The sequence below is a fragment of the Oryzias melastigma genome, linkage group LG18 (assembly GCF_002922805.2).
Source record: "Oryzias melastigma strain HK-1 linkage group LG18, ASM292280v2, whole genome shotgun sequence".
Classification (NCBI taxonomy): domain Eukaryota; kingdom Metazoa; phylum Chordata; class Actinopteri; order Beloniformes; family Adrianichthyidae; genus Oryzias; species Oryzias melastigma.
The window spans coordinates 4,608,767-4,635,698 of record NC_050529.1 but is presented as its reverse complement, the minus strand read 5'-3'; the positions used below and the strand labels follow the sequence as shown (position 1 = coordinate 4,635,698).

The window sequence follows — 26,932 nt, the reverse complement described above, 5'->3', positions numbered from 1 at the left end:
TTCCTGTTTCCCAATTTGCATTCAACATTTTAAACATATATTTGCATTGTTTTAAACATAAAACCCTTCGTTATTCCATGTATTGGTGGTCATTTGAGCTTTTTTTAGTGGTGAATCTTTGGTTGTTTTTATTCTTCAAACATTTGTGCTTCTTTCTTGCAACTTATTGTGGTTGTTTGTTAATTTCTGTGCATTTTAATATTTGTTTTTGGCCTATTTTAATGTTTAAAGTTGTTGTGTGTTTTACTTTTGCTTTTATGTTTGGGAAAAAAAATCACCATCCTCTGTGTTTTATTGAAGTTTAATACATTGACTTTGTTTAACGTGACAGAAATGTTTATTAATTTAATTTTTAAAAATTTGTTTCACAATCTACACTTTTAGATCTTGTCAACATTTTATTAACTGACAAAATTTGCAGCAATCGATTATCTTCATTTTTAGCAATAAACTTAGTCATGTAATGTTTAAAAGTCATTTTAATTTTTTTTTCAATATTCCATTAAAATATAAGATTAAACTGAGCACCAACACGAATACGTTTCAGAATTTGAAGCAAAAACACAAATAAAAAATGTTGCAATTCCTCAAAATGACCACTGGAGGCTGGTGTCTCAGGGAAGCAATTTTCCATTTACTCATTTTAAAAAGGGATTTGCTCCCTGGCTACCATTTTAAAATGTTTTTAGCTTCATCTTCTTATTCATAACAATTATGATTGAATTGATTTATTGGCGAGTAAGTGAATCCATGAATGAACCCTTTTGGTGGAGTAAAGTCCATCAAAAAAGTGTCGCCCCAATCTGACAGGATAACATCAGACAACATTCAAAATGTTTGTTTGAGTATCTCACTTTCAAGTGGTAGGGGTGTGGCCTTACAACAATCTCACTGCTGATTGGCCAGAGTGGTTGCCATACAAACGTTAACTCAGACCGACTCGGACAAATCACTGATGATGTCTGATTCCAACATGGCGGCGTCCGTATCTCAAAAAAAATGTGACAGGAACTTGGGTTGCGTCCATTATACACAGTCTATGGTTGCGTCTGAATTCCTTCACCACTTAGTGTAATACAGTGCATTCATCATTTTGTTGGGATGTCTGAATCTTACATTCCAACGAGCTAGTAAGCATTAAACATACTGTTAAAAATCCAGAGTACTAAATAGTCCCAAACAATAGCCTATAATTTTTCAGTAGTTTGGGAATAGGGCATAAATCCCTACATTTATAGATTTTGTGTAGCCCAATTTCAAGTTTTAGGGGTGTGGCCTTCCAACAAACTCATTCCTGATTGGCTGCCATAGAAAAGCAGACCGACTTCGAACAAATACTGCTTCCTGAAGACATCCAGCTCCAACATGGCGGCATCCGTATCACAAAAACATGTCCGCTAAATTGACTTCATTTGATTGGAACCGGAAGTAAGCCATTTGGCTAGCATCTGTACGTGTTTGGTTTATTTCCAACATTTTACTTTTTTATTTTATTTTTACTATTTTTGCAAGTCACCTGATAATAAATTAATTTTCTCCATTATGTATTCGCAACATCATAATATTTATGTTGTGTCTTAATTTTTAGTGTTTATTTTGTTTCGGTTCTTGTCTTTAGTTTTTTTAAATAACTATATTAAAAAAACTTTATTTATTACAAACGCCATTACGAAAAATGTTTATATCAAAAATAATTATAAATGAGTCAACAAAAAAGAAGAAATTAGCATTTTTTGCTATCATTATTTTTTTTTTTCGTGACGTCACTGAGCCGCAGCGCGTGCGGCGCCGTAGCAAGCTCGAGCGTCCGGAGGGAATCTTGGGAAAGTCATCAGCGGGACTCCGCCGCAGCCTGTTCCCCCTCTCCCCTCCGTGCCGCGGCACAAACTCGGATTTTTGTCGGATTTGCGGCTCGGTACCGTCCATCCCCGAAACGTGAACCGTGTAACCGGAGCCGGGAGACGTTTTCGAGGCGGAAAAAGTTGAGGCGGATTCAGAACTTGTTTGTGTCGTCGAGAGAAACCGGAGGAGAAATGCGGCGGCTGGTGTCGTAAACCTGCGGCGTTTCACTCTCCCGAACACGGAGGAGGAAGACCCGGGAGTCCCGAGGGAGACCGAGGAGGAGGTGAACGGAGCAGGAATGGCCGAAGCTCGGACCGACGAGGAGCAGCAGAGCCTGGGGAGGGAAAGTCGGGAGCAAGTGGTGCGACGGCAGCCGGGAAGCTCCGCAGGTAAAAAATAAAAATAAAGATCCACTTCGCTGGTTTATTTTCCCCACATACACCTGCTCTCTTTCGGGATTCTTGGGATTTGTGGGGTAAATAAACTGTCAGCTAAACTGCGGTATCTGGATTTAAAAAATAAAAGCTTTGGGGATCAGGAAGTTTATTTTGAATGTCTGACATATTTGAAATGTTCCTGTAAAATGTCCCACATTGGTGTTGGTAGGTTCTCAGCTAAATACTTCAAATCTTCAGTCAACAAAGACTATTTTGAAGATCTTTAGTTGGAGTTAAGACAGTTAAACTAGTTTTGGTTTAAGTTTTGGAGCCACATATGTTTACAGTTAGTTTTGACATGTAAAGAAGGCGTCTCTTTCACTTTGACTCCAGTTTACTTATCATTTTTATGTAAGAGTCTTCATGGTCGTGGCTTTGAGGGAAACCGCAGCTCTAAAACCAGCAGATGGGTGTGTCCCGCGTGGGTCAAAGGTCACACAGCTGATGTGGTGCCAGAGGTTCTCTGGAAGAACCTTCTCACCTGCTCCGTCAATACGCAGAGGGGAGGTTAATGTGGTGGTGGCGCCGGCAGCTCTATCTGGTGACGAGGGTGTTTTTTTTGACACCTGCCGGAGTATGACGGCGTGCTTCTAAACACCACCTGGACTTGTTTTGGTGGTTTGAGTCATCTCAGGACAGCTGGGTCTGAGTGACGGTCGGACAGACACGAGGAATGATGGGAGAAATGAAAACTAGTGATGAAGAAGCTAAAATATTCAATTAAGTTCAACCTCTGGTTCTAGTTTTCTCCAGGAACCATAAATAGTTTGAAAGGAAAACCCGAAACTGTATAAACTAGGAAATTTATTTTATACATTTTTTCTGAGTGTGTATTCCAACTGGACACATTGGGTTAACATAAAATGAACCAGAGTTTGTTTCCACTGATAATCCAGGACAAATTTTCAGTCTGAATGCACCAAAACAGACCCGAGCCCGGGTCCGGGAATCGCTCTTCGACCCATCTTTCAATGTGGTTTCAGTTAATTTCCAATCGGGCTGAGATCCAGTTTGCTCCGTTTCCTCAGTCTGAATAGACTCCGCGCTCGGAGTGGAACAACTGAACCAAAACGACCACCGTAGCCGGGAATTATGGGATGGAAACAGAGTAGGATCAAAGAAACAGAGGGTCATATACTAGAAACAAATTTCATACTTCAATGCGTAATGAAAAATGGAGCTTCAACTTTACCAAAGTCATGAAACACTTTGACAGATTTTTGAGCCGCATTAACCACAGAAGATCAGTCACCAGAATTCATACTTAAGGCACACCTGATTATAAAGCAGATTTTATGTTTTTGAAAAAAAATTCCAAAATAAAAGGAATTTAAGATTTGAAAAACACAATAAGGATCAATTATTTAGCTCCGATTTATTCTAGTTGGTTGGAAATTTCTGGCTTGCACCACAAACTTTTTAAAAAAACATACTTTTTTGTACATTAGGTCCTATCTGGATGTCTTTTATTTTGAAAAGAAGTCATGCAAACTTCTATCAAAAGCTATAAACTATTTAATATTTAAAAAAAGGTTATTTTTGTCATTGTTTTATTGACCAAAAAAGCAATAGTCGTTTATATTTATCTGAAAAGTAACAAATCAAAAATACAAATCAGTGTATTTTTCTAAAAGGTGAAATAAAAGTTTTTTGGCTCCTACTGGTTTGTTTTCGGTAAGAAATTACCAGAGTGAATGAAATTGTTGAAGGTTGTAGAAGACATTGTTAGTTTCTCCGAGGAGGTCGACCACAAAAACCATAAAACAGTGCAAAGTGATTTTCTATATTTAGATATCTAAGCCTTAGTCATGCGTTCGTGTGGGGGTTGTCCGTATTTTGGGGTGTCCGTGGAGGGTCGTAGAAAGGAGCGTCTTGCAGTTCCCTTGAGTCTCGTACGGCCACCTCAAAGGATGTGGTTAAAATGAAACGTAGCATTGTTGTACGTGTTATAAGTGTATCGTGAAGTATTTGTAAGGCTAATAGAAGTTGCAATCATTCATGGCGTTCAAAAGATGTTGCCGTTTGAAGTCCTAACGGCACACCCTAGTCGTACTGACCGTGTGAACGAGCTCAAGTTGAGTTTAAGTCCAGGTTCCTTTCATTAGGTGAAATGGAGCATTTATTTTTTTAGACTTTCCATCTTTTTGGGAGAAAATAAAACTGTGTCAGATCATTGATCAAGTTGTTTTTATTGCATCTCTTAAACAAATACTGTTTACGACCCACAAATACAAATAAACAAACACATGCAAACTATTTAGAATTAATGAAAAATGTTCTATGTTTTTCTTCTGGCGTGTTCTGTGGATAGTTCATAATGAACACTTGTTTTAAATTTGTTTACAGCCCAGAATGACTCCTGGTGTTTTAGGCCGTATCCTGCGGCGCTGCATGAAAACTTGATCTTGTCCTGCAGACAAAGAAAAGCCTCAGAGCTGCAGAAATGCGATCCTGCATCTAAACAAAGGCGGCGCAGTGTCAGCTGCACGTTAAAGCAACCTCTTTAAATCAGCTGGACCAGTCCAGAACCGTTTGAATAAAAGGAGTTCACGTAAGGTCGACCGTAAAGTTCCTCCTTTTTGGTTTGAAGAACTTATTAGTTAAAGGGCACATTCTGGTGGAAACGGCTGCAAAGGTCGCAGTATCTGCATGAGTCATGGCAGCAGCTCGGCCTCCTCCACACCTCCATTAGATGACTGGAAACCGGCACTTTCAGGCTCACGGCTTTGATCCCTTTGTGGTTGTTTGTGTTCAACTCTGACATGACGACGGGTTTTCTGTTGGAACAACACGGCTCGAGTTTCACTCACAGTTTTAGATGTTTTTACAAAACCGACAAACAAAAACAAACAAATTTATCTCTTTAATTGAACAATAGAAATATATCTAAGGTCATTTCCTGGATAAGAAATGAATGGCATCCCTCATTTATCGCCGTAGTTACATTCTAAATATAACCCCTATAGAGGAAATCTGTTATTATCTAGATCACATATGTCAAAGTCAAGGCCCTCCATATCATTTTATTTTATTTTTACTAATAGTCTGTTATCTTTCTCCTACTTTTTTAAATGTGATAGAATATATTTTTATGGAGAGTCAAATATTGAAAGTTATTTAAGGTTTAAATTGATTTATTCTGGAATAATATTCATGCCTTTTTATTTTTCAGAATTATGTAAAGAATTACAGTTTTAAAGTTTTCAAAAATGTTATTCTGTTAGATTTTTGGACTGTTTTGGTATTTAGTGAGATTGTTTAGACTGTTTGGGAGTTTAGCTAATATTTCAACTAAATGCTTGCTGTTTTGTCTAATTTAGCCATTTTTTCAGTCTTTTATGCTATTTTTGAAGTTTAGCTATTTTTTTCAACTATATGCTAGCTGTTTTTTTTCTTGTTTGTTTTTTTAGGCTAATTTGGCATTTAACTGGCCATCAGCTTCAGCGTTTTTAGCTTTTAATTTCAGCATCTTCAGCAGCCAAATTCAGCTTACAGCATTTAATACAACCTTAATAAATGCCAAAATAGTCCAAAAAGCTAGCAGAATGCCATAATACCTTTCAACTGTACTACACTCTGACTCCATATAATATAAATTAACAACTAACCGACTATTAAATTAGTCGTCGACTATTTTAATAGTCGATTAGTCATCGATTAGTCGACCAAACGTGGCAGCCCTAGTTGAGCCAAAGCATTTCACAGGAATTTAACTGTCTTCTGGAATTGGAGTTCTTATGTTACAGAAGGTCAAACTAGAAAAGCTGAACTATTCTTTGTTTACCAAACTACTAAGGAAAAGCTCTTTTAAAATCTCCACTCCTCTGACCTCCTTTTACCAATGGAAAAACCGCGATGAATGCTGAGAGCTGCCTGAAATGTGCTGTGCATCTGGGTCTCCTGCTCGGAGCTTAGACAAACATCTGGAAGTGCTAAAACTCTGATGACTCCAGCAGAATCCCTCCACAGCCAACCGCGGCCTCGCTTCCTGGAAGCCCTCCGCCAATCGGGAGGCCGGGCCAGAGCGGACGGGCGGTCCGGGCCGACGCGTAGAAAGTGGGAGAAAGGGAGGAAGGAAGGAAAGAAGCGAGCAGAAAAGATCAATCCTCACGTCTGTAGGGCAGGAGGAAAGAAGAAGAAGAATACCTTTCAGGACTTTTTGAGCTGGAATTCCTAACGGGGCCGAGCTGACCCGCTTATCACTTTGGACTGAGAAGAGGAAAAAGGCGGAGGTAGGAAATGGAAGAACTTTAACTCCATTCCTGAAGTTCACTGGAGTTCTTTCACCTCTTTTTAACCATTGAAATAAAATGATGGGATGTTGGGAGAGATTTACTTTCATCTTCTGCTCACCATTCAGCTTCTTCCTTCATGAAGGTTTAGGGCCTTCAAAAAGATCCTTGAAATTGCTGAAAACAGTTGTATCTTTTCTTTTGAAAGTTTTCTGCAATTTCAGGAAATACAATCCATAATTCACAATATTGACACACAAAAACATTTGATTTACATTTATAGCACCAGTGACGCATTAGACCCAGTGACATTTGGAAAGTTTTACCAGTGAACACCGTGGGTCCAAGAGTTCCCACTCACCAAGTGACTCATTTTGTTTGATATTCAAAATGCAACAGTCAAGAACTGGACCTAGCATTATTTCTTTCTTCCACAAAGTTAACTCTTTAAACTTGGTTCAAATCACTATAGTGAACCAGAAACTAAAGTGGAACGTGTCCCGCCTGGAAAAACCATGAATTTGTGTCACTCATGCTGCTTTTAACCGACCTGACCAAAAGGTTCTTCTGAACAAACTCAGTATTTTATGAGCAGAATGTTTTAGCAACACAAATATGTTGTTTTTCCACGAAAGAATTTCCTCCAGCTCTACGTGGAGGACACTGGACCTTCAGTTGCAGACTTAAAGCAGAAACTGTTTTGGAGGTTTAATGGAGAAACACGGACAAATACGAGGTGTTGATGTTCTTTTTCTAAACATTCGTATGTAAATATTAAGTGCATTTTGGAAACAAAGCAGTCAGATAATGTGGTATGAGCCACACCAAGATGCAGGCGATTGGTCAGAGGGGTAGTTTTTCTAGTAAACTTTGTTGTCAGTCCTCTTTTATCGGCAATAATCAGTCTTTGTTAGACACAGCAACACCACAGATAAGTAAAAGTGTATTGATAAACAAACCAATACTCTCTCTTTTTTGGTTTATTGTGTTGTAGCATCACTCATCCAGGTTCCCGACTACAGTACCCATAATTCTCCAACAATCCATCAAGTGATGTGGGTTCATGATTTATCAAAGTTGTAATAAAACATTTGGACAGATTTGACAATGTGTACCACTGAAAATCTGTTCCAGGTCGGTAAGCAAAACCACAATTTATGCACAAGACAAACTGTTGGTTTTTGGAAAAACAGAAAGGATTTTAAAGTCCCACTCCAACTATGCTTTTATCTATTGTTAAACTGTAGGTTTTTGTCTGCTGCTGATCCATCACGAGAAATACTCATAGATACAGTTTTAATCTTTTATATATGTCCTCCATCATCAGAAGAATGCATGTTCAAAACACCACTTTCATTGGACTAGGTCTTTAGGTTCTCCTTCTACCACAAAAATTATATAGCCAGATTTATTTTTTGTACTTTTGTTCTTGTATAGTTGAGCTTAGGTTGTAACTAGAGGGGAAATAGGGTAGATATGTGCTCAGGCAAAGGGTGAAGGAGGTGACATAGATGAGTTTCACATGGATTTTTCATTTTTCAACGCCCCATCCTCCAAATTCTGCTGGCTATGCAAGTTTATACTTTTTTTGTTTAACACAGGTTTCCCATTTTTCACCTACAGTCACGGCAGTTTGGCTAAAGTTTTAAAAACCACTAGAGTGGGACATCAGGCCGCCAAATGACAGCATTATTTGTACCTTATAAGTGCGTGCTACTTCAATTATCCTTACGAATGCTTCACGATACACTTACCATATTCACGACGATGGTACGTTCCATTTTAGTTACTTCCTTAGAGGTAGGCCCTATGCACCTTTTAACCCTTGTGCTCTCTTATGGGGTCCAGATGACCCTAGCATTACATTGGCGAGTTATTCATCCCAGGACAAATATAGATGAAGGTGGACAGTATTTCTTGTCTGCCACAGACACCAGTGAACATCAAAAATCACTGGAAACAGAAAGTTTAGCACATTGTCACACAGATGACCCCACTCCCAACGTCAACATACCTAGGATAGCACAAAGGCTAAGATGCAGCCACTCCTCCTCAGACCCGGAGAACCCAGAAACCCAGAATACCCGTACGGGTGAATCTCTGTACAGATGCATGGTACTATAGCTTTAAAGAAGGTTGTCTCCTTCTACCCCAAAGAGAGCAGATGTTGGAAATGACGTGATTGGCTTGTTTGATTGGCAGCTTTCCCACTTGTTAAACATATCAAGACAAATGCAGCAGTGATTCATTCATCTTCATTCTTGTTCGTTGTTGTTTTTAGGGTCACAGAATCGCTAGATTCTACTTTGCTTCTGTCAGGTGAAGACTGAGTTCCCCCTGGACAGTTTTCATGTCCGTCACAGGACGGCAGCAGTGATGCTCAAGTGTTTGCAGTGTCAGATTTCTTCCTCCGTGTCTCCAGAGGCATTCCCAACCTTTATCTTCTTGCCACTCAAATGAATGATTCCAAGTTCAAAGTAGGCGTGGACCGTTTGAGAAACGGACAGAATTTATAGCAGGTTGTTGGTATGTGAAACATGCTAATCTAATCTGTGGTTACTTAGCAAAAATGTTTTTGGCAAAGTTTTGGACCTAAGATGAAACTGAAGAGAAGAGAAGCAGCTCTGGATCCATCATCTGGAAGTGGTTTACTGCTAAATCTCCTGCAGAGACGAACGGTTTGGGAGATGTGTCACCTCCTCGTCTTCTTCTGGTGCAAACGAAGCAGCAGAGAGGCAAATTAATCCTCCATTTTCCACCGATTCTCCTCTTAAGAGGATTTCACAACGGTTCCTGCGACAAAAACACAACATGAAGTTTACCCATCAGTTCGTCTTCAGGTCAACGCTCTCTAATGAAAGATGGTTTACATAAAAGGAGGACAGAACATGAAGTTCCTCTACAGTTTCGTTTTGTATTCATAGAGATGTCCTCTAACCCAGGGGTGTCAAACTCAATCACACAAGGGGTCAAAATCCAAAACACACTTGAGGTCGCAGGCCGAACAGGATAAACATTTATTGAACACTCTAAAACTACATTTTTTAAAACTTTAAAAACCTTAACTTCTTAGCATAACTATGAATATATAGCATTACCTGTGATAATGCTAGTGTCAATGCTGTAAACTGAATTTGGCTGCAGAAGATTCTAAAACTGATAGCAAACTAAAATATTAGGTATGTGACAAGTTAGAATAAAAAAACAAATAAAAAAATATAATAGTGAATTAGCTAAAACAGCTAGCAGGTAGCTGAAATATTAGCTAAACTCTAAATAGCATAAAAACAAAAAAATATAAATTAGCTAGAACAGCTAGCGTGTAAATACTAGCCTAACTCCAAAACAGCCTAAAATCTTAAAAAAAAATCCTAGATTAGCCAAAGCAGCTAGCATGTAGCTGAAAAAATAGATAAACTTCTAAATAGCCTAAAAAACGGAAAAAGGTCTAAATTAGCCAAAACAGCTAACGTGTAAATACTAGCCTAACTCAAAAGCAGCATAATAAGCTAAATGAATAAATTAGCTAAAACAGCTGGCATATACCTGAAATATTAGCTGAACTCCAAAATAACTTAAAAATCGTAGTAAAAGCCAAAATAGTCTAAAAAGCTAGCAGAAAGCCCATTTTTAAACTTTAAAACCATAACTTTTTAACATAATTATGAACAATAAAAAAGCCAGAATATTATTCTAGAATAAATCAACTTAAACCTTAAATAACGATCAATATTTTACTTTCCATAAAAATATATTTGTCAAAATTCTACAAATTAGAAATAAGCGCAAAATAGCATCGGGCCATTAATGACAATAAAATAAAATGATCTGTAGGGCCGGAACCGGCCCCCGGGCCTTGACTCCGACATGTGTGCTCTAACCCTTTGGTGCTCAACCTGTTTGTGGCTGGAGACCAGACAACCCCTGAGGATCTGGTGGTTGGGGGTTGGAGAGACGGCTAGTGGTGTAAAATCACAACGAAACAGTATAAGAACAAGTTTCTAAATGCGATTATAAACGGTTCTGTTTCTACAAAAAAGTTTTCTTCTGTAGATCAGAGTTTCTTTTTAGTTTTATGACTCAAAAAACAGATTTTTTTCTGCATCAGATTTTGACGAGTTCTGTCTGTTTGTCTTCAGGTCGCCCTGACAGACGTAAGCCGGAGCAACGCCACAGGTGAGACACATTTCTTCTGTTTCCACGTGCAGCGAGTTTTGCAGAACGCTTTGGGATCTCCAGAGAGTTTTTTTTTCTTTTTTTCTCGGAGTTTCAGACCAAACCAGCAGCTAAAAGAGGTAGAAAAACCAATAAGTGAGGATCTTGCTGGTTCCAATTTGGCCCCCCTCTGGTCCTTACACCCCCCTGAAGGAATTTGGCTGCTGCCTGGTTGGCATGGCGACTCGCTGTAGAAGTCACCGGGTTTAAAGTGTGTTTTTATGAGGGGAAACAAAGGCTCACTTTTGTCCAGCAGCCTTTCACCTTAAAAAGGGAAACACCAGAATCGGTCCAGACGGTTTCCTGGTTTAGATCCTCCTCAGGTCTTTATAGTTCTGGAGGTTCTCCTAGTTTTGGTTCACATGGATCCTCTGGGTTGAAGAAGTTCCTCTCAGAGTTGACAGTAGATTAAAAACTTAATCTTTTAGGGATTTCTGACAGATTTTTGATGTGAATTCGATGTCAAAACAAATGTAGGGAAAACCATCTTTCTCCATCTTCATGGATAGTTATGATTCAAGAATTTAATTTACCCATTTTTTAATGAAATACAAAGAATAGGTTTTAATGTAAACAATCTATGCTGAAAATACATTTATAAAATCAGATTAAGCTTAAATCTATGAATCACTTTTCTGAAACTCACATTTTCTGATCATATTAAAGACTTAGGGATGCACCGAATATGTGGCAACCAAATATATCAGCTGAATTTAAAATAAAAACGTCTCATTTGACCTTCAGTGGAAGTGAGATAAAGTAAGACAGAATAGTTGCTAATCAACATGCATCGATTATCTTGCAAATTTTTAAAAATGTCAGCAGGGTTGAAGGTATTTTTAAGTGAATCTAACTAAATGGTTTTGCTAATTTATTCATAACTGAAGTAAAACTGCTTCAAAATGAGAAGTTTACCTACTAAGGGAGGAGAACTCCAACCCTGAAGCTTGAACTTCTGCTTCCTTTCCTGGAGGCTGGAAGTTCTCCATCTTTAGTTCCTTTAGCGTTTGGCAGAAACACTCAGATGTTCAGAGTTTCTCATACGGTTTTTGTTGGTTTGAGTCACAAATTCCGGAGCAAAAGGAAAAGAGATCAACAACAATAAAGAAACGTCTCAGAGACCAACGAGGATCAAACTCTTCTTGAGTTTTACCGTCACTAACAGCTCTGCAGGAACAGAGAAGTTCCTTCAATACTGGAGGAACTTCACCTCTGGTTGTGTGTTTGTGTGAAGTTGTGTATTTGTTCAGCTCTTAGCAACTCTATTTAGGACTTGTCTGCTCACTGAGACGTAATTCTCAGCCCTAATCTGCCTAGCAACAGCTGTCTTGTGTTTTTCTCCGTTCTACTTCACACCGATGTGTGATTCAGATCAGATGATCAGGTCTGTTTTGTTCACTTTCTTGGGGAACAAAAACTAAAATAGATCTGATACAAAAAACTACAGAGATTTAAGCAAAAAAATACGTTTTTAGATTATATTTCATGGTTTCTTTTTCATGTGAGGTAAAAAAAATACGATTAAAGATGCAGTAAGTGTCATAGAATTGGAAAAGAGATCAAAACAGAAGAAAAAAACATTTCAAACTATCTGAAAATAAAAAAAAATAAAGTTAGTTCTTTCAAAATAAAATTATTATGGTTTAGAAAACCACATTGATTTATTGATTCAATAAAATATTGATATTTTATTTATTTATTTTTTTTTTTTTTACGAAACTTCTGATTTAAAGTCAACAAGTGGAAAATAATGGAGTCAAATCAAGATTGTCTTGAAGTGAATTAAAAAGCAAGTTAAAACAAAAAAAAATACTTGAAAAACATTTTAAAAAGTAAAAAATGTTAAATTTGTAGATATAGTGAAAACTTCAATTAAAAATTTTTTAAAACTTTTACCAAAAAAAATTGTTACCAAATGAAAATAAATGTTTTAGTGACAGCTGCTCTTTTTGTATTTTCATTTTTTCTCCGTCTTATCTCTTAGTCCTTCATTTACAGTTTCAGTTCAGAATTGTTTTTCTTTTGCTGACTTGAGTCTAATTGTACGTAGGGGGCGGAGCTTTGACTCTATCAGCTTCAAGGACATACCAGACAACGGCGTCTGTTGATGGCCTCATTTCTGTTTTTTGTTTGATAAAAGTTTTAGGTTTATAGTTTTTTTTATTCTTGTTTTCAGTATTTCCTCAAATTATTATTCCTTTTTTTAAACTATAATATTTTCCTCAAATTTTCTTTCTAGTTTATACTTTTGAGTTAAATTTTTTTTTTCAAATTTTCTATTGTTTTTTTTTTATTTTTTTTATTCATTTTAAGCCAATCCTGATTTGACCATGTAAAACATGCTGTTAATACATAATAAGTATGTATTCTAAGAAAAATAAATATTAAAATGTAAGCCTGGTATCGCCAATAATTTCCAGAATCGATTTGGAATTATTTTCCATCCACTCAATTCAATTCAATTTTTGAGTTTACACATTTAGAAACCTTTGTTAAGAAGTACATGAATAATCTATATATGTTTTGAAGATATTTATGTTAATCTGATAAACTTCTCATACTGTAAAATGTTTTAGTGAAATGATAATGAGGTCTTCCTCTCCCTGCAGCCAAGGTCCTCTGTCCTCCATCAGAGCCGTCATCAAGAGAAGTGAGTAGTGACCCCTTTGTCCCCTGTTACCCCCCTTTTAGTTTTAATGTCCAGAAAAAAGTAGAAACGAAGCATCTGTTAGGAAGATGAGCCGTCTCCATGGTTACAGGGGTCTGGGCAACCTTAACCACATATAGAGTTCAGTTGTGGCTGGAAAAAAAAGTTGTTTTTCTTTTTGATCAACACTATGGAGACGATGATGTTTGAGGGTTTTTGATGCATCAAGGGGGGTGGGGCCAAATGGCAGAGTTTCAGGTAAAAAGGTGAAGGTGAGCTGTCCCTGTTGAAGCCGTGTTTGGTTGGATGAAGAGCAAATCTTCATCAGCTCACAGAGGGATGAAGGCCTAAGAAGCTTTTGCTCCAGATAAAGTCTTTACCGTTTGTGGTCGTTCTGATTTACCTGGAGTCTGTTCCTAACGTTTGGTTTTCGCCCTCAGCCTCTCCCCGGCCCACCTCCCTCTCAGAGCCGCCCGCAGACCGAGAGCGCGACCGAAACCGGAGGTAAATCTGCACAAACGCTCAAACGGGTTTGATCCAGGAGATCAGCAGAAACGGAGCTGATGGTCCAAAAACCGCTTCCAGTTAAAAAAGAGCCGATTGTGTTTACAGGAAACAAATCCCAGCTCTCGACGCTCCGCAGGAGTCAGCTGAGCCGCTTTATCCTGTTTACTCTACACATAGAAAACAAAGATTTCTGCTGGGTTTTTTCCCTTTATCGGTCTGATTGATATCTCTGAAAAAAATATTTTGGCTTTTTTATCGATGTTTTTGGACACATCCAATGTTTCTACAGGACTTACTATCAAAATAATTGTTTTCAAATGTATTTGAAGCTGGATTTGCTTTAAAAAAAATAAGAAACTCATATTTTATGTTTTTTAAGTAAAGCTATAAACTGCAATCCCCAAATCCTGATGGATGGCCCGTTCCCAGTGAAAATATTTACTTTAATGTTCATTAAAACAAACACATTCTTGGGTTGAACCCAGCATTTTGTGGGTTTGGCATTTTTGCTACTTAGATAGAATCAGTTAAAAATTAAAGCTGTGAGCGATGTTGTATGGTGCCACCCTCCCCTCCCTCGCCGCTCCCCTTGAATCCACCCTCACTGACTGACTGGGTGTTATGCTCCCCCCAAAATTAATGAAAACAAAAACCACTTTTTTCAAAATGGCGGCACTCCTGTTGGTTTTATCTCCATAGCAACCATTTTATTTTTTGATCCCTTGAAGATGATGAACAAGTCTATATAATTTTTAGAAGAATCAGTGAAAGTAAATTTTTGGATTTCCCTAGCAACGGAGGTTTTTAGTTAACCACGCCCATATTCCTTATACGTTCATATTGTATGTTATATTGATTTGTTCAGCTCGAGACAGGCATTTATATATTACATTTAAACAGGGCAAAAGGGCGGCATTTTTGTTTTGCCACAACTTGAAAATATCCCCACCCCCCCAAGCAATTTATCAAATATCCTTAAGGAGTTATGACGATATAGATCAAAATCCTTAGGAGACGTTTAAATTTATAGTTGGGCCTAAAGGTGAATTTTTTTGAGATGGCTACCTCTTCCTAAGGTCAGAGGTCAACAAAGCTTCATTTGTGGTTGTAGACTTAACAAGGTGGGTGGCATTAGTGCAAAATTTTGTGAAGATCGTAAAGTTTTTTTTTCTTGTTAATCTGCATCAATATGAAAACCAACAAATTTCTCAATTTGCCACAAAATGGCCGCCAACTTGTAGGTCCTGTGATATAATGATGTTAAAACTTTCTTTGGATATTACCAACACATCTTTTTTTGGTTTTGTTACTTGATTTTGTCTTTTTAAAGCCCCTTAATAGATTTTGTCCCCATTCATTTCTTTTATGGTTTCCCCCGATGTGATATCATCATTTTTCGAATCGGGGGGGTCACTATGCAAAAATTCATTTTCACCATGTGTGTTCCAATTTTGGTGAGTTTTTGAGTATGTTAAAATAGAGAAAACAATCTGGTCCTTCAGTCCATGACTTCTGCAGGAGAGAAATATATTTCTTCCCAAAATAAATGTTGTATTTTTTTTAAGAGTTCTTCAGTTATTTCTTGATTAAAAAAATGTTTGCTTTCAAAAAATTTCCACCAGGCGACCACAGATCACCATCCTGTCAGCGGAGCCTCTTCCCTCCACTTCCTGGTTTCCTGGCGTGGCAGCGGGAATCCCGCCCCCACCTCCCCCCGCCGCACAGATCTGGGGACCCACCATCCCTCCGTCCATCCAGGTGAGGTCATGTTGGCATTTTATCATCAAGCCCTTAGGGGCTAAAGTTTAATTTTTTTAATTTACAATAAAAAGTTGGGATACATGGTGGTGGTGGAGTGGTTAGCGCTCTTGCTTTACCCGTGAGATGATTCTGGTTTGAAACCCTGCTGAGTGCTTTCTTTGTGGAGTTTGCATGTTCTAATTTCTGCTTGGATACTCCAGATTCTTCCTAAGGTTCAAAACGATTCTTCAAAGGTTCATTGAACTCCCTAAGTTGCTCCTAGGTGTGAGTTTGCGGTCCTTGGTGGTTGGTGTGTGCTGGTGAAAAATCTACACAGACTCCATCATGGACGACAACTCGCCATCTGTCCACTTTTTATGACTTCACGAGTTCTAAGATTCAAAATGAAAATAGAAACGAAGATGCATGAAAGTACTTTCCCTTTACTGTTCACCTGATATGATCCTGAACTCTGGTTTATTATAAACTGACGGAGCAAACCAAAGAGTTGATGTTGGGGAAGCATCACCTTCCAACCGGGCTTTTTCCTGCATTGTTCTTCCTGGTCTTTAATGTTTTTGCTACCAAACAAACCTATAATTCTGACCAAGCAAACCAAAATGTGTAAATCTGTTGATATGCTGGAGTGTCGTGGGACTGTCTTGAGCCGTCCCGGACTGTTTTAGGACTGTCTTGGAGCTGCCTTGGGAGTGTCTTTGGACTGTCTTGAGATTTTATTGGACTGTCTTTGGATTGTCTTTGGACTGTATTGGGACTGAATTGGACTGCCATGAGACTGTCTTTGGACTGTATTGGACTATCTTGGGACTGTATTGGACTGTCTTAAACTGTCCTAGGGCAGTCTTGGATTTCTTTTATCAGCTTTCCTCCCTTCATGTATTCATCAAACATCTCTGATCTACTCAAACTCCTGCAGATTTCAGTTTCCTCACAACACAAAAATATGCAGATGATCAATTTCTTTCTTCTTCTCCTCCTCAGCCACCTCCTTCCTATGAGGAAGTGATCAGGGAGAAGACACAGGAGCAGGTACTCCTTCCTCCTCCCCCATCATTGCCCTCTTCCTCATTCAGTCCACTTCCTTCGATAACCACCGCCACTCAGACGGAGGCGGGGTCTGAACCTGAGTCGTCTAGAGGTAAGCTGATGTTCTTCAGTTTTTCATGTCACCTCTTCTTGATTATTGAGTTTTCTTTCTGTGTGCAGTAGAAAGACCGGGGAGACCGTCGAGACCTCCTCTCCCCGATAAATCCACCGGTGGCATCACCATCCCCAGCAGCCAATCAGCTCCCTCCTCTCTTGCCCGTGTGGAGACGGACTCTCAGCTCTGCGACATCCCTGAGACGAGTTCTCCCCCAAACTTGACTTCTGCGGCTCAAGCTGACCTCCTGGATCTGTGCTTTGCAGCTCCTTCTCACAACGGGGCTTTAGAGCGCCCCAGGCCCCTCCCCCGCTCCAAAACCGGCCTTCATCCGCTCCGGAAAGAGGTCAAAGTTCAGACGTTGGTGAAGCTGCGGGACGACGGCGCCGCCACGTTAGCCAGCCGTGCAGAGAGCTCACAGCAGGAGGAGGGCCAGGGGAGGTATCTGCAGGAGCTTCTCCAGGCGTTCAGTTCAGACGACTGGGGCTTCCCTGATCACCACGGTGACAGCGAAGAGCCCAGCCAATCAGACAGCCAGGAAGAGGAGGACGAGGAAGACATGGCAACCCTGAAACTGAGGATCCAGGCGTTTGAGCAGCAGCAGGAGGCAGAGAGACCTGAGCCGCGACCACGCCCCCGTCTCCAGGGGCAACCGGGCAAGTCGGTGCCCCCTGTGATCGCCCCGAAACCCAAAACCTTTTCATCCGCCCCCAAACCATCAGCCGGGCTTTCTCTGGATGATGGATGCGAGTCTGCAGACCAGGATCAACCAGAAACCATCGAAACTAGCAGCCAGGAATTGAACCTGAAACCCCAACCTGCTGCAAAACCATCAGCTTCAATTTCCACCCAATCAGAACCCGGTCCGTGCAGACCCGCTAATAAACCCTGTTTGGCACCAAAACCGCAGTCTGCCCCCGAAACCGCCACAGCAACTACCCCCGCCCCTGTTCCTGCACCAAGACCACCTCCACCCAAACTCCCCACCTCCTCCGCGCAGAACCCCACACCCCCACCGAGACCCGCGGCGGCTCCCAGAGCGAGCCTGGGCGCTGCACCCACAGAAAAGAGAGGCAGCGCCACCTCAGGAGAGTCTCCACCCAGCGTCCAATCAGGTGAGGGCTCCCTCTGCTGCCCCCTGCAGGTGCATAGAGAAAAATCAGGACACTCCTTAAGATGAAAAGTTTATGTAAACACGTTGATATTCCCATTTCAGAGTTCTGCGCTCAAAATCTTTAATTCACGCGTCGCTACGCAAGTTTTTAAGTCTGTTTTCAGGCTCTATGTACAAAACGGTCAGCCACTGAAGTTTGAACAACGCATTTAATCCTATTGAAGACTTTCAGAATAAAATGTTTGTGACAAAACTGATCAAATAAAAACAGCTGTTGACAAATGTGTGTGTAAAACTGCAGATCCATATTTGGACTTGAATCTGAAAATTAAAGAAATGTGATTTTTCAGTCTAAGTTTATTTTGTGTTGTAACGTGAAGCTGAATTCAGCAGGAAACAGATTCATTTCTGGTGTTTCTTCTTCCTCCCCCTTCGTCCTCGTGTCTTCGTTTTGCAGGTCCAGCAGTGAAAGCAGGAAGTGTCCGCCCTGGCACCCCGACCAAACCTGCAGCTCCGGCGTCCGCCCGCAGGACGAGCGGTAAGAGCGCCGAGTGTAGGTTTGTACGCTGGAGCACAGCAGATTTATATGTCCAGACACACACAGATTGTTGGTCTGGACGTGTAAATCTGCAGACAAGTTTTATGTGTTTGCATGTGACAGCGGAGTTTGTGGGACACAAACAGGGAGAGTTGTGTAAACCAGAGAGAGAAAAATGCTCTGATTGTGCAGGAAGAAACAAGCCCTCACTGTTGATGGAAACTCTGTGTGTGGTGTTGTTGTTCTGAAAGATGTGGGTCTTCAGTGCAAATGTTTCACAACCTTCAGTTCTGCCACTTCTTAACATCAAATATTCCACAAAACAACCAATCTTTTGGAGGTTTTATCATGAAAAGAACAGGAAATGATCAAACTTTCTTTGTGTCCACAGCTCCAAACCTTGCAACCAAACCTGCTCCAGTTTCACCTCCAGATCCAAGCCCAGCGACCAAACCGACATCTCCTCCTAAACCTGCTGGACAGGCTCCGCCCACAGGCCCCGCCCCCGCTTTGAGGAAAGCTGAGAAGACCAATAACAAAGTGCCGCCCACAGACCCTCCTCTTCCTCCACGGTGAGAAAATAAGTTTTCCAATTTACACTACCGTAACTCTTTAACGGTTTATGTAATTGATGTAAACTCACTGATTTAACTGACTGACTTTGGGCCAATATGCAACACTTGATAGTAGTAAAATATTTACGCAGTTCACATAATCCTTTGCACCAATATCTGCACCAATAGTCTGTTTTTTATTGAGTTACTGGTGCCAGCTCCTGTATTGTAGGATTAACCAAATTTTTCATTAGGCCCCGCCCCTTTTCCCTCCACCAGCCCTGAAGTGACGGCTCTAACTTATATTAGTAAAATGTTTATGCAATCAACGTAAACCAACTGATTTGGGCGAGAAAAGCAGCTTTGAGCTGAGATGCCACAGTTATAAAGGGTTAGCTCAATTTATGTCAACCAACTGATTCTGACACGTAAAAACCAGCTTTACTCCGACACGCAACACTTTACAGTAGCAAAGTTAACATACACTAAATGATTCTGACCAAGAAAAAAGGTAGCTCAAGTAGGTATTGGTGCAACAGAATCTTTTTTCTGATGTCATGCTGTCTCTATTTGGTGTTCAAACCAAACTTTTTAAACAAGCCTCGCCCCCTTTTCCCGTCTCCAGCCCTGCAGGAGCAAAACTCCTCCCTCTTCGACCTCCTCCAATCAAATCCGTCCCTAGCAGGCCGCCTCCTCCAACAGTCAACTCCTCGTCCAATCAGAATCCTTCCAAGGCGGCTCCGCCCCCCTCTTCTTCAGCCAATCTCTCCCGGGCTCAAAAGGGAGGAAAACGAGGACCGCCTTTGCCCCCCCGGCCTAAACCTGGACACCCGCTCTACAACAGCTACATGGTGCTCGAACGTGCGACTGAACCCACTTTCGCTCCTGTCGGCTTTCCCGTCATTCTTCGTTGTTCTTCTCAGAAGCAGGAGGTTCTGATCGTCCTGGACGACCCAAACCCGGCACCTTCTGAGAAGGTCTCCAACGAAGGGAACGATTCTACCACCACCCCCCTCATCCTGCCATCGCAGGAGCTTCTGGACACCCCGCCTGAGGACACCGGATCCAAACTGGTCCTAGAGGACCCCCAGGTTGTACTCCCGATCCGTTTCGTCTTCACGTCTTTCTAACAGTCCGTTAACAGACTTTTTCTCCTGTCTCTCCAGTCCATCATACCTGTGAAGCCCGTGGAACTGAAGGACCACCCAGACCCCGCCCCTGTCAGGTGAGTCAGATCCTCTTTGATGAGACGATATAGCCCCCCTCCCCCGCTGACCTCCGTGTGTCTGTAGCGGACCCCGCTGCGTCGCCAGGTTTGACTACGAGGGTGAGGAGAACGACGAGCTCACCTTCTCGCGGGGCGACGTCATCGCCCTGCAGGAAGTGATTGGAGACGAGTGGGGGCGGGGCCAGATCCACGGGAGATCCGGGATATTTCCCCTGAACTTCACGGAGGTGGTGGAGCCCCTCCCACAGGCGGTGACATCATCAGGTGAAAGCAGCAAAGACCCGAACGACTCGGGAGAATCTCCACATCCAGGTAACACGACGATGTCTTTTCTGTCACTGACAGAACTTGAGATGTTTGACATTTTTGAACATTTGAGAATAATTTTTTTCAAGATTTTAACATAATAAAACCACTTTAATGGTTAAATAAAAGCAAGAGTTGTTAGTTTTGGCAAAAACTGTCCCAGTTCATGATTGTCTTTTCTGTGGAAATGTCTTTTATTTTGAAATTCTTGTTGCCAAGAAATGTTAAATTCTTTTAAGGTTTGTTTTTATTTTCTCTTTACCTTCAGCGGTGACGGAAACCTCTCAGGACTCAGAGGTGCGTTTGTGTGACATCTTTTTGTAGATTTTTTTGTCTCTGTTGTCTTAAAGTTTAAGAAGTCTTCTTTGTTTTCCTCTTAGATCTCCGTTGTTCCCCGTGAACAGGCGGAGGAGTGGGTGCTGGCTGTGTTCGACTTCCCCGGTCAGACTCCGGAGGATCTGTCCTTCCAGAAGGGGGCGCTGATCAGAGTGACGGAGCATGTGGATGCAGACTGGCTCAGAGGAAGGGTGGACGGCCGAGAAGGCCTCTTCCCAGGGTCCTTTGCTCAGCCTTACCAGGGTAGGATTGAAGAACCGCCCATTTATTGCATGAATCACTGTAGAGTGTTTAGCTCTTTAATAAAGCATGTCACGCACAAAACCGTTCAGTCTTCACCCATGGTGTTCACACAAGGCAAGCAGGGAGGGGCTTCTTTATTTATTTATTTTTCTTCTACTGTGCAAAATTTCTAAGTGGTGCAAATTTCGCTCCAGGCTTTTTGTTTCACAGCTCGATTCTGACTTATGAAAGACTTGGTGGTCATAGAATTCCGGCCTGACACAAACTTCAATTAATTTCTCCTCGGTGATCAGTTTGGTTGGCCCTTCTCTGTTTTGAAAAGGACGCCGTCCATACGTCACTATCAAATCAGTCCCTGATTGGTCATAATTCAACTGGTTTCACCATACGGTTTTGAACGAAACTTCAGTAGGAACTTGTGTAACTACACAGAAAAGAGTTTTAAATGGGAAAGAACTTACGAGAGTTTAGACTGTTCTTTGGCTTTTACATAGTTTAGAGACGTTTCATTGACTTACATAATTTATCATGACTTTTACATAGATGTTTACCTAGACTTTTACTTAGAAATGCACAGACTTTTATTGACTTTTACATATCTTACATAGACTTTTGATTGACTTTTACATAGTTACATGAACCTTTCATGAACGTTTACATACTTTTATTGACTTTTACATTTACGTTTACATAGACTTTTCAATTACTTACAGAATTTTCAATGACTTTTACAGACTCGAATGACTTTATATAGTTTACATAGACTTTTCAATGACTTTTACCTAGTTTACCTAGACATTTTATGATTTCTTTTACATAGTTTTCAAGGACTTCTCATTGACTTTTACATAGTTTACATAGACAATTCATTGATTTACATAATTTATCATGACTTTTCATTGACTTACTTGGTTAACACATACTTTTCAATGACCTTTACATACTTTTTATTGACCTTTACATAGTTTACATAGACTATTTATTGACTTGTATCATTTTCCATGACTTTCCATTGACTTTTACATTAACGGTTACTGTTATCCATGACTTTTACATAGACATTTGCACTTTTGAATCAGCTATTTAACGTTAATCGTGCGAAGGATTACAGTATGACAAAGAGCATGTTATACAAGTGTCTCCCCTGTTAAAGTGTTAATGAAGCCTCCTCCTGATTTCAGCTCAGCCAATCACAGACCCGCAGTGTCCGGTTGGACGAACAGCCAAAGTTTTGTTCGACTTCACAGCGGAGCGCGAGGACGAGCTCACCCTGAAGGTATTCTACCCTTAAAGCCGGGAAACTCCAGCGTTCTGTGTGCACTGAGCTGTGGTGTGCCCCCTGCAGGTCGGGGACGTCATCACACAGGTGGAGTCTGTAGACACAGACTGGATTTTAGGACTTGCGGGCGGGAAACGTGGGATCGTTCCTAAAAACTATGTTTCGTTTCTCTGATGTGGAGGATGGAGAACGCGACCGCTGCACCACAGGACCTGCTTCCTGTGCGCTCTTATTCTGAAGTGCTGAGCACACGCCTGTTTTTTCTATGGGTTTTGACTGCACTTTTTATTCTGAAAGTCTTAATTTTTTTGTTTTTTCTAACTTGACTCTGCTGAGCTCCTACACTCACAAAACATCACAATATCCACGACAAATATTTACTTTTAATGACTCTGAGCCCAAACAAACAGGAATAAACTTCAGACGCAGAAGATTTACCAAAGGTGAGTCTGCACCAGGTCATGTGACAGACCACACACAGGTGTGTCTGTTCTGTACATGTTTGTGTGAAATTTGTAATGAAATTAGAAACGTGAAAATGGGTTCTTCTGTCCTCCATATTCAAGATTTTACAAATCGATGCAACATTTTTGTCATTTTTCTGCATTCAGATCAACTTTTTTTTATATAATTACCAGAAACTTTTCATGTTTTCCTTTTTTTGGCTTAAATGTTACGTTTTACATAAAATCAGACCAGCGTTTATAAAATCAGCTCTGATCTTCACATTTTTATCAGCTGATTTTTGAAAAAAAACTTACTTTATTTCTAGATTTTATGGTAAAAATGCAACAGATAACCTTTAATTTAGCAACTATCATCTCCCATACATAGTTTTCAGCTCAAAACTTCTGGTTTTCTCCTGGATTTCCTGAGTCTGCTGGCAGAAGTGAACCTACGGGAAGATGTTGATGCTCATCATTCCTTTACAAACATTAGTGTTGCAGTTTTTTCTGTGCATTTCATGTTTGCTTTTTTCTTTTGTTTTATTTTTAATAAACTGAATCTCCAAATTGATCAAACAGCTGCTTTATTATGTTTTGCGGAAAACATGCCTCATTCAGCCTTAACATTTTTGGTGTTGCTCCAAAATATGTTTGAGTTTATGAAAACTTCTTTATTTCAAATCAAATAGGTACGCCAAAAAAATAAATAAATGCTTGTTTTGCATCCCTTCTCCATAGCAGTAGAAAACAGAGGTTTGGAGATTTTCAGGTTTGGTAATGGTTTATACAGGACTATCTAGGATTGTTGGTTGTCAGGAGGGTAAGAGGAAAAGACAACATTTTTTAACTGTAATTTTAGACTTTGTTAAACAAAAACATTGGAGCTGAGATGTGACTTTAATACGTTTCACTGTTAGGACGTCGTCTTATAAATCCACTCTAAAATCTAATTCAACTTTAGAAAATAAAACAGTAATTGATGAGTACAGAAACTGTTTGTTTGGTTTATACGTCTTCCTGTTACAATCCACCCATTATCCATCCATTGTTAGCTAGTTGTCTATCCATCCATCTTCTGCTCATTTGGGTCATGAGGGCAAAAGAAATGCAGACTTCTCCACCAGCTCCCCGAGGAATCCTGAGGCGCTCCCAGGTCAGTTGAAGAGACGTGTCTCGGGTCTGTCCTGTGGTCTCCGCCCAGTGCGACATGCTCCGCCCCCAGGGAGGCGTCCAGGAGACATCCAGACCTGACCGGGTCACCTCAACTGGTTCCTTTGGGATGTGGAGGGGCAGCAAACTCTCTCTTCCCCCCATCTCTAGGAGAGCTCTCAGTCACTCCCAGAATACTTAAACTCCTCCACCTGGAGATGAAGCACTTCACTCACTTAGAGGATGAATTACCTTTCTCCAGTTGAGAACCGTAGCCTTAAGTCGGCCATACTGACCCTCATTCCAGCTGCTTCAGACTCTGAAATGAACCATGCTGTGTTAGCTTAGCAACAGCTAATGCTAACATTTTAGCTAATGTGTTAGCATTAATTAAAAGTGTTTCTTTTTTGTTTGCTTTGGTTTAAAATATGATCAATAATGTGGAAGTAATTTCCTGTATCACAGCGTCGGTTGGAGAACACCATTATCTTTACGAAACCAACTTGATCATTTTATCAACTAATTAAATCAAATTCAACTCCAGTTGTTCATCATAGCTCTGCATCTCCAGCATCAACACTCACACAAGATTCACTTCTCTCATTCTCTTTATTACTGGTAACAGATCATAAGTTATACATTTGTACTGGTCCTAACATGAATAAGACATACGACATGATGCTTTTAGTAATGAGACAAAAAAGCATTGACATATACATTTATATTTTCATGAATTATTTTGTTTTCACCTCATTTATACCCCAAATTTTTCCAGATTAAACCATTTTCTAGTTCTTCGGAGACTAATATTAAATACAAACTGCACCAGCTTAAAAGTTTCCATGTAACACTATACATTATAGTATACAGTGAATGCTTCATTCTGATTTGCTGCAATGTGTCCATTAAAAAGAAGTTCCTTCACTTGACATCCAGCATACATACCATTTCTCTCCACTAAACTTTGTCTGTACATGAGAACTGGACTGGTTGACCCCTCCCCCCTGACGTTCCGGACAGAAAGGGAAAAAACAGCTAATGGTCATTCTATTTCTAAGAATTCTTGATTATCCTCATTTTTTTCATGAATATATAGTTCAAGTTATGAACTGGCCAATCAGATGCCTCAATAAAAGTAGGTGGAGCTTGCTAGTCCCCACATCTCACATTTGACAAATTACATAAACCCCAGTTTCAAGTGGTAGAGATGCGGCCTTCCAACAAGCTAACTCCTGATTAGCCAGAGTGGTTACCATGGAGACGTTGCCTTGGACCACTCACTACCTGCTGGCGTCATCTGGATCCAACATGGCTGCATTGGCATTGTGAAAAAAAAAGGCGACTGAATTGACTTCATTTTGTTGGATCTGGGAATAATCCATCATCAGTGGATGACATCACACTCACTCAGTCCAGTCCTGGTATACAGTCGAATGACCTCATACACAGAGTACGTAAGTGAGCTGTAGCGGTTACCATGACACCGTGTATAAAATAGTCCCTCTTTTGTGAAAAACATTAAAAATAACAAGATTAAAATACTAATAATTGATTTATTATGTATATGTTCAGTAAGTGACCACGTTATAAGCAGGTTTGTGCCCTTTTGGACTTTACAAAGTCTACATTTTTGATTTGTCGTTCCACCTTCTGAGTTCTTGATACATTTTGATGGGATGAATTATTGTGGAGAACTCTCTTGAAGGACTACGCTCTGAAATGCCATCACACCACGTCTCTTAGGTCGCTTAGGTAAGTTTCAGAATCTCTGCTGTGGTTCCAGTTGAGCGCGAGAGCCAAATTCCAACATGGAGCGGTTTGTAGAACCTTGTCCGGACTTTGTGGAGCAGAGTCATGGTTTCAGAGACGCTGTAGAAGGCCAGAACACCTGCTCGGTGGTCCAGGTACACCCCTATAGTGGAGGAATCAGGAACTGAGACAGGAGTATCTATACCGTTGTGATAGAATGTATAACTATCATCCCCACAGCATAGAGCCCACGACTTCTTGTTTAATCCAAATGAACTGTCGACAGAATCCCCTTCTCTGCAGATGCTCTTGTAGGTCACTGCGATTTCCACTCCTGCTCCACTCCACTCCACCTCCCAGTAACAGCGTCCGGTCAGACTCTGTTTGCTGAGGACCTGCCATCGTCTGTCGAATCGGTCTGGATGATCAGGATAGTCCTCCCTTTCTCTCATCATTGTTACTGTCCGGTTTCCCTCCGAAATTTCCAGCAGCTCATGTGCCGTGTTCAGGTCCAGCGTGATTTTACGTGTATATTGCAAGAAGTTCTCTCTGGTCTCCTCGTGCTTTGATGACGAGGCTGAATCTTGGACTTGGTTCATTGGTTCTGGTTTTGGGGGTAGCACGTCTGGTTTAGCCTCCGTCATGGAGATGTTTTCCTCTTTGTCCCTCAGGAGCTCCTGTAGTTTGTCTCTGGTGTCTGATGCAGCTTTTGTCACCTCCTCAAAGAACCTCAGAGGACAAACCGGGAGGCCGGATGAGTATGTGGACTGACTGAGAGCTGACAGTGAGGAGTATCTGTGCAGGAACTGGCTGTGATCCTCTGTGTGTGAGAGTGTCTCCATCTCTCTGTCTTTGCTCCTCAGATCTCTGATCTCCTCCTCCAGCTCCTCCTGGAGGTCCAGGACTTGACTCACTTCAGCTTCCTGCTGGGATCTGATCTGCTGCGTCACCTCAGAGCTTCTTTTCTGGATGAGAAGGATCATCTGGTTGAAGATCTCCTCACTGTCCTCCACTGCTTTGTCAGCAGAAGTGTTGATGTTCTCCACCTCCTGCTGGAGCTCCTTCATGTCTTTCTCTCTGGACTTGATCCTCTGCTGGACTTCTAGTCGAGTCTCCTCGAGCTTCTTCTGCTTCTCTGTGAATTCAGCTGCTGCTGAGACCGTCTCGTGGTTTTTGTGTCCGTCCATCAGACAGAGATAACAGATACA

The 26,932-nt window shown here is 40.8% G+C and overlaps 3 protein-coding genes across 6 annotated transcripts in view; 2 read left to right on the top strand and 1 right to left on the bottom strand.

The window, feature by feature from the left end:
• LOC112138454 (uromodulin) overlaps positions 1-26,932 on the top strand; it is a 368,601-nt gene that overhangs the window by 134,047 nt on the left and 207,622 nt on the right. The gene's annotated exons all lie outside the window — the stretch shown is intronic.
• Positions 1,252-23,402, top strand: LOC112156000 (SH3 domain-containing protein 19). Of its 4 annotated transcripts, none has more exons than XM_024288108.2 (17): positions 1,252-2,231; positions 10,651-10,687; positions 13,336-13,376; positions 13,814-13,877; positions 15,503-15,638; positions 16,623-16,779; positions 16,848-17,897; positions 18,354-18,434; positions 18,826-19,006; positions 19,614-19,839; positions 19,915-20,079; positions 20,155-20,213; positions 20,281-20,528; positions 20,791-20,819; positions 20,903-21,101; positions 22,283-22,377; positions 22,447-23,402. In XM_024288108.2, exons 1-17 carry the CDS (start codon positions 2,141-2,143, stop codon positions 22,552-22,554), a joined length of 2,967 nt encoding a protein of 988 aa, XP_024143876.1. In that variant the 5' UTR covers positions 1,252-2,140; the 3' UTR covers positions 22,555-23,402. The 4 variants fall into 4 exon arrangements, with proteins under 4 accessions (XP_024143876.1, XP_024143875.1, XP_024143877.1 ...); XM_024288107.2 differs by having other exon boundaries at positions 1,253-2,231; positions 16,851-17,897; positions 19,912-20,079; XM_024288109.2 differs by having other exon boundaries at positions 1,253-2,231; positions 19,912-20,079; positions 20,927-21,101.
• Positions 24,572-26,926, bottom strand: LOC112156004 (tripartite motif-containing protein 16-like). Its single transcript, XM_024288113.2, has one exon. It carries the CDS (start codon positions 26,909-26,911, stop codon positions 25,724-25,726), a length of 1,188 nt encoding a protein of 395 aa, XP_024143881.1. The 5' UTR covers positions 26,912-26,926; the 3' UTR covers positions 24,572-25,723.

Coding starts and splice junctions, on each gene's coding strand:
- LOC112156000 (XM_024288106.2), top strand. CDS start 2,141: ATGGCCGAAGCTCGGACCGACGAGGAGCAGCAGAGCCTGGGGAGGGAA. Junction 20,214..20,280: donor CCAGACCCCGCCCCTGTCAG/GTGAGTCAGATC, acceptor GTGTGTCTGTAG/CGGACCCCGCTGCGTCGCCA. Junction 20,529..20,790: donor GGGAGAATCTCCACATCCAG/GTAACACGACGA, acceptor CTTTACCTTCAG/CGGTGACGGAAACCTCTCAG.
- LOC112156004 (XM_024288113.2), bottom strand. CDS start 26,911: ATGGACGGACACAAAAACCACGAGACGGTCTCAGCAGCAGCTGAATTC.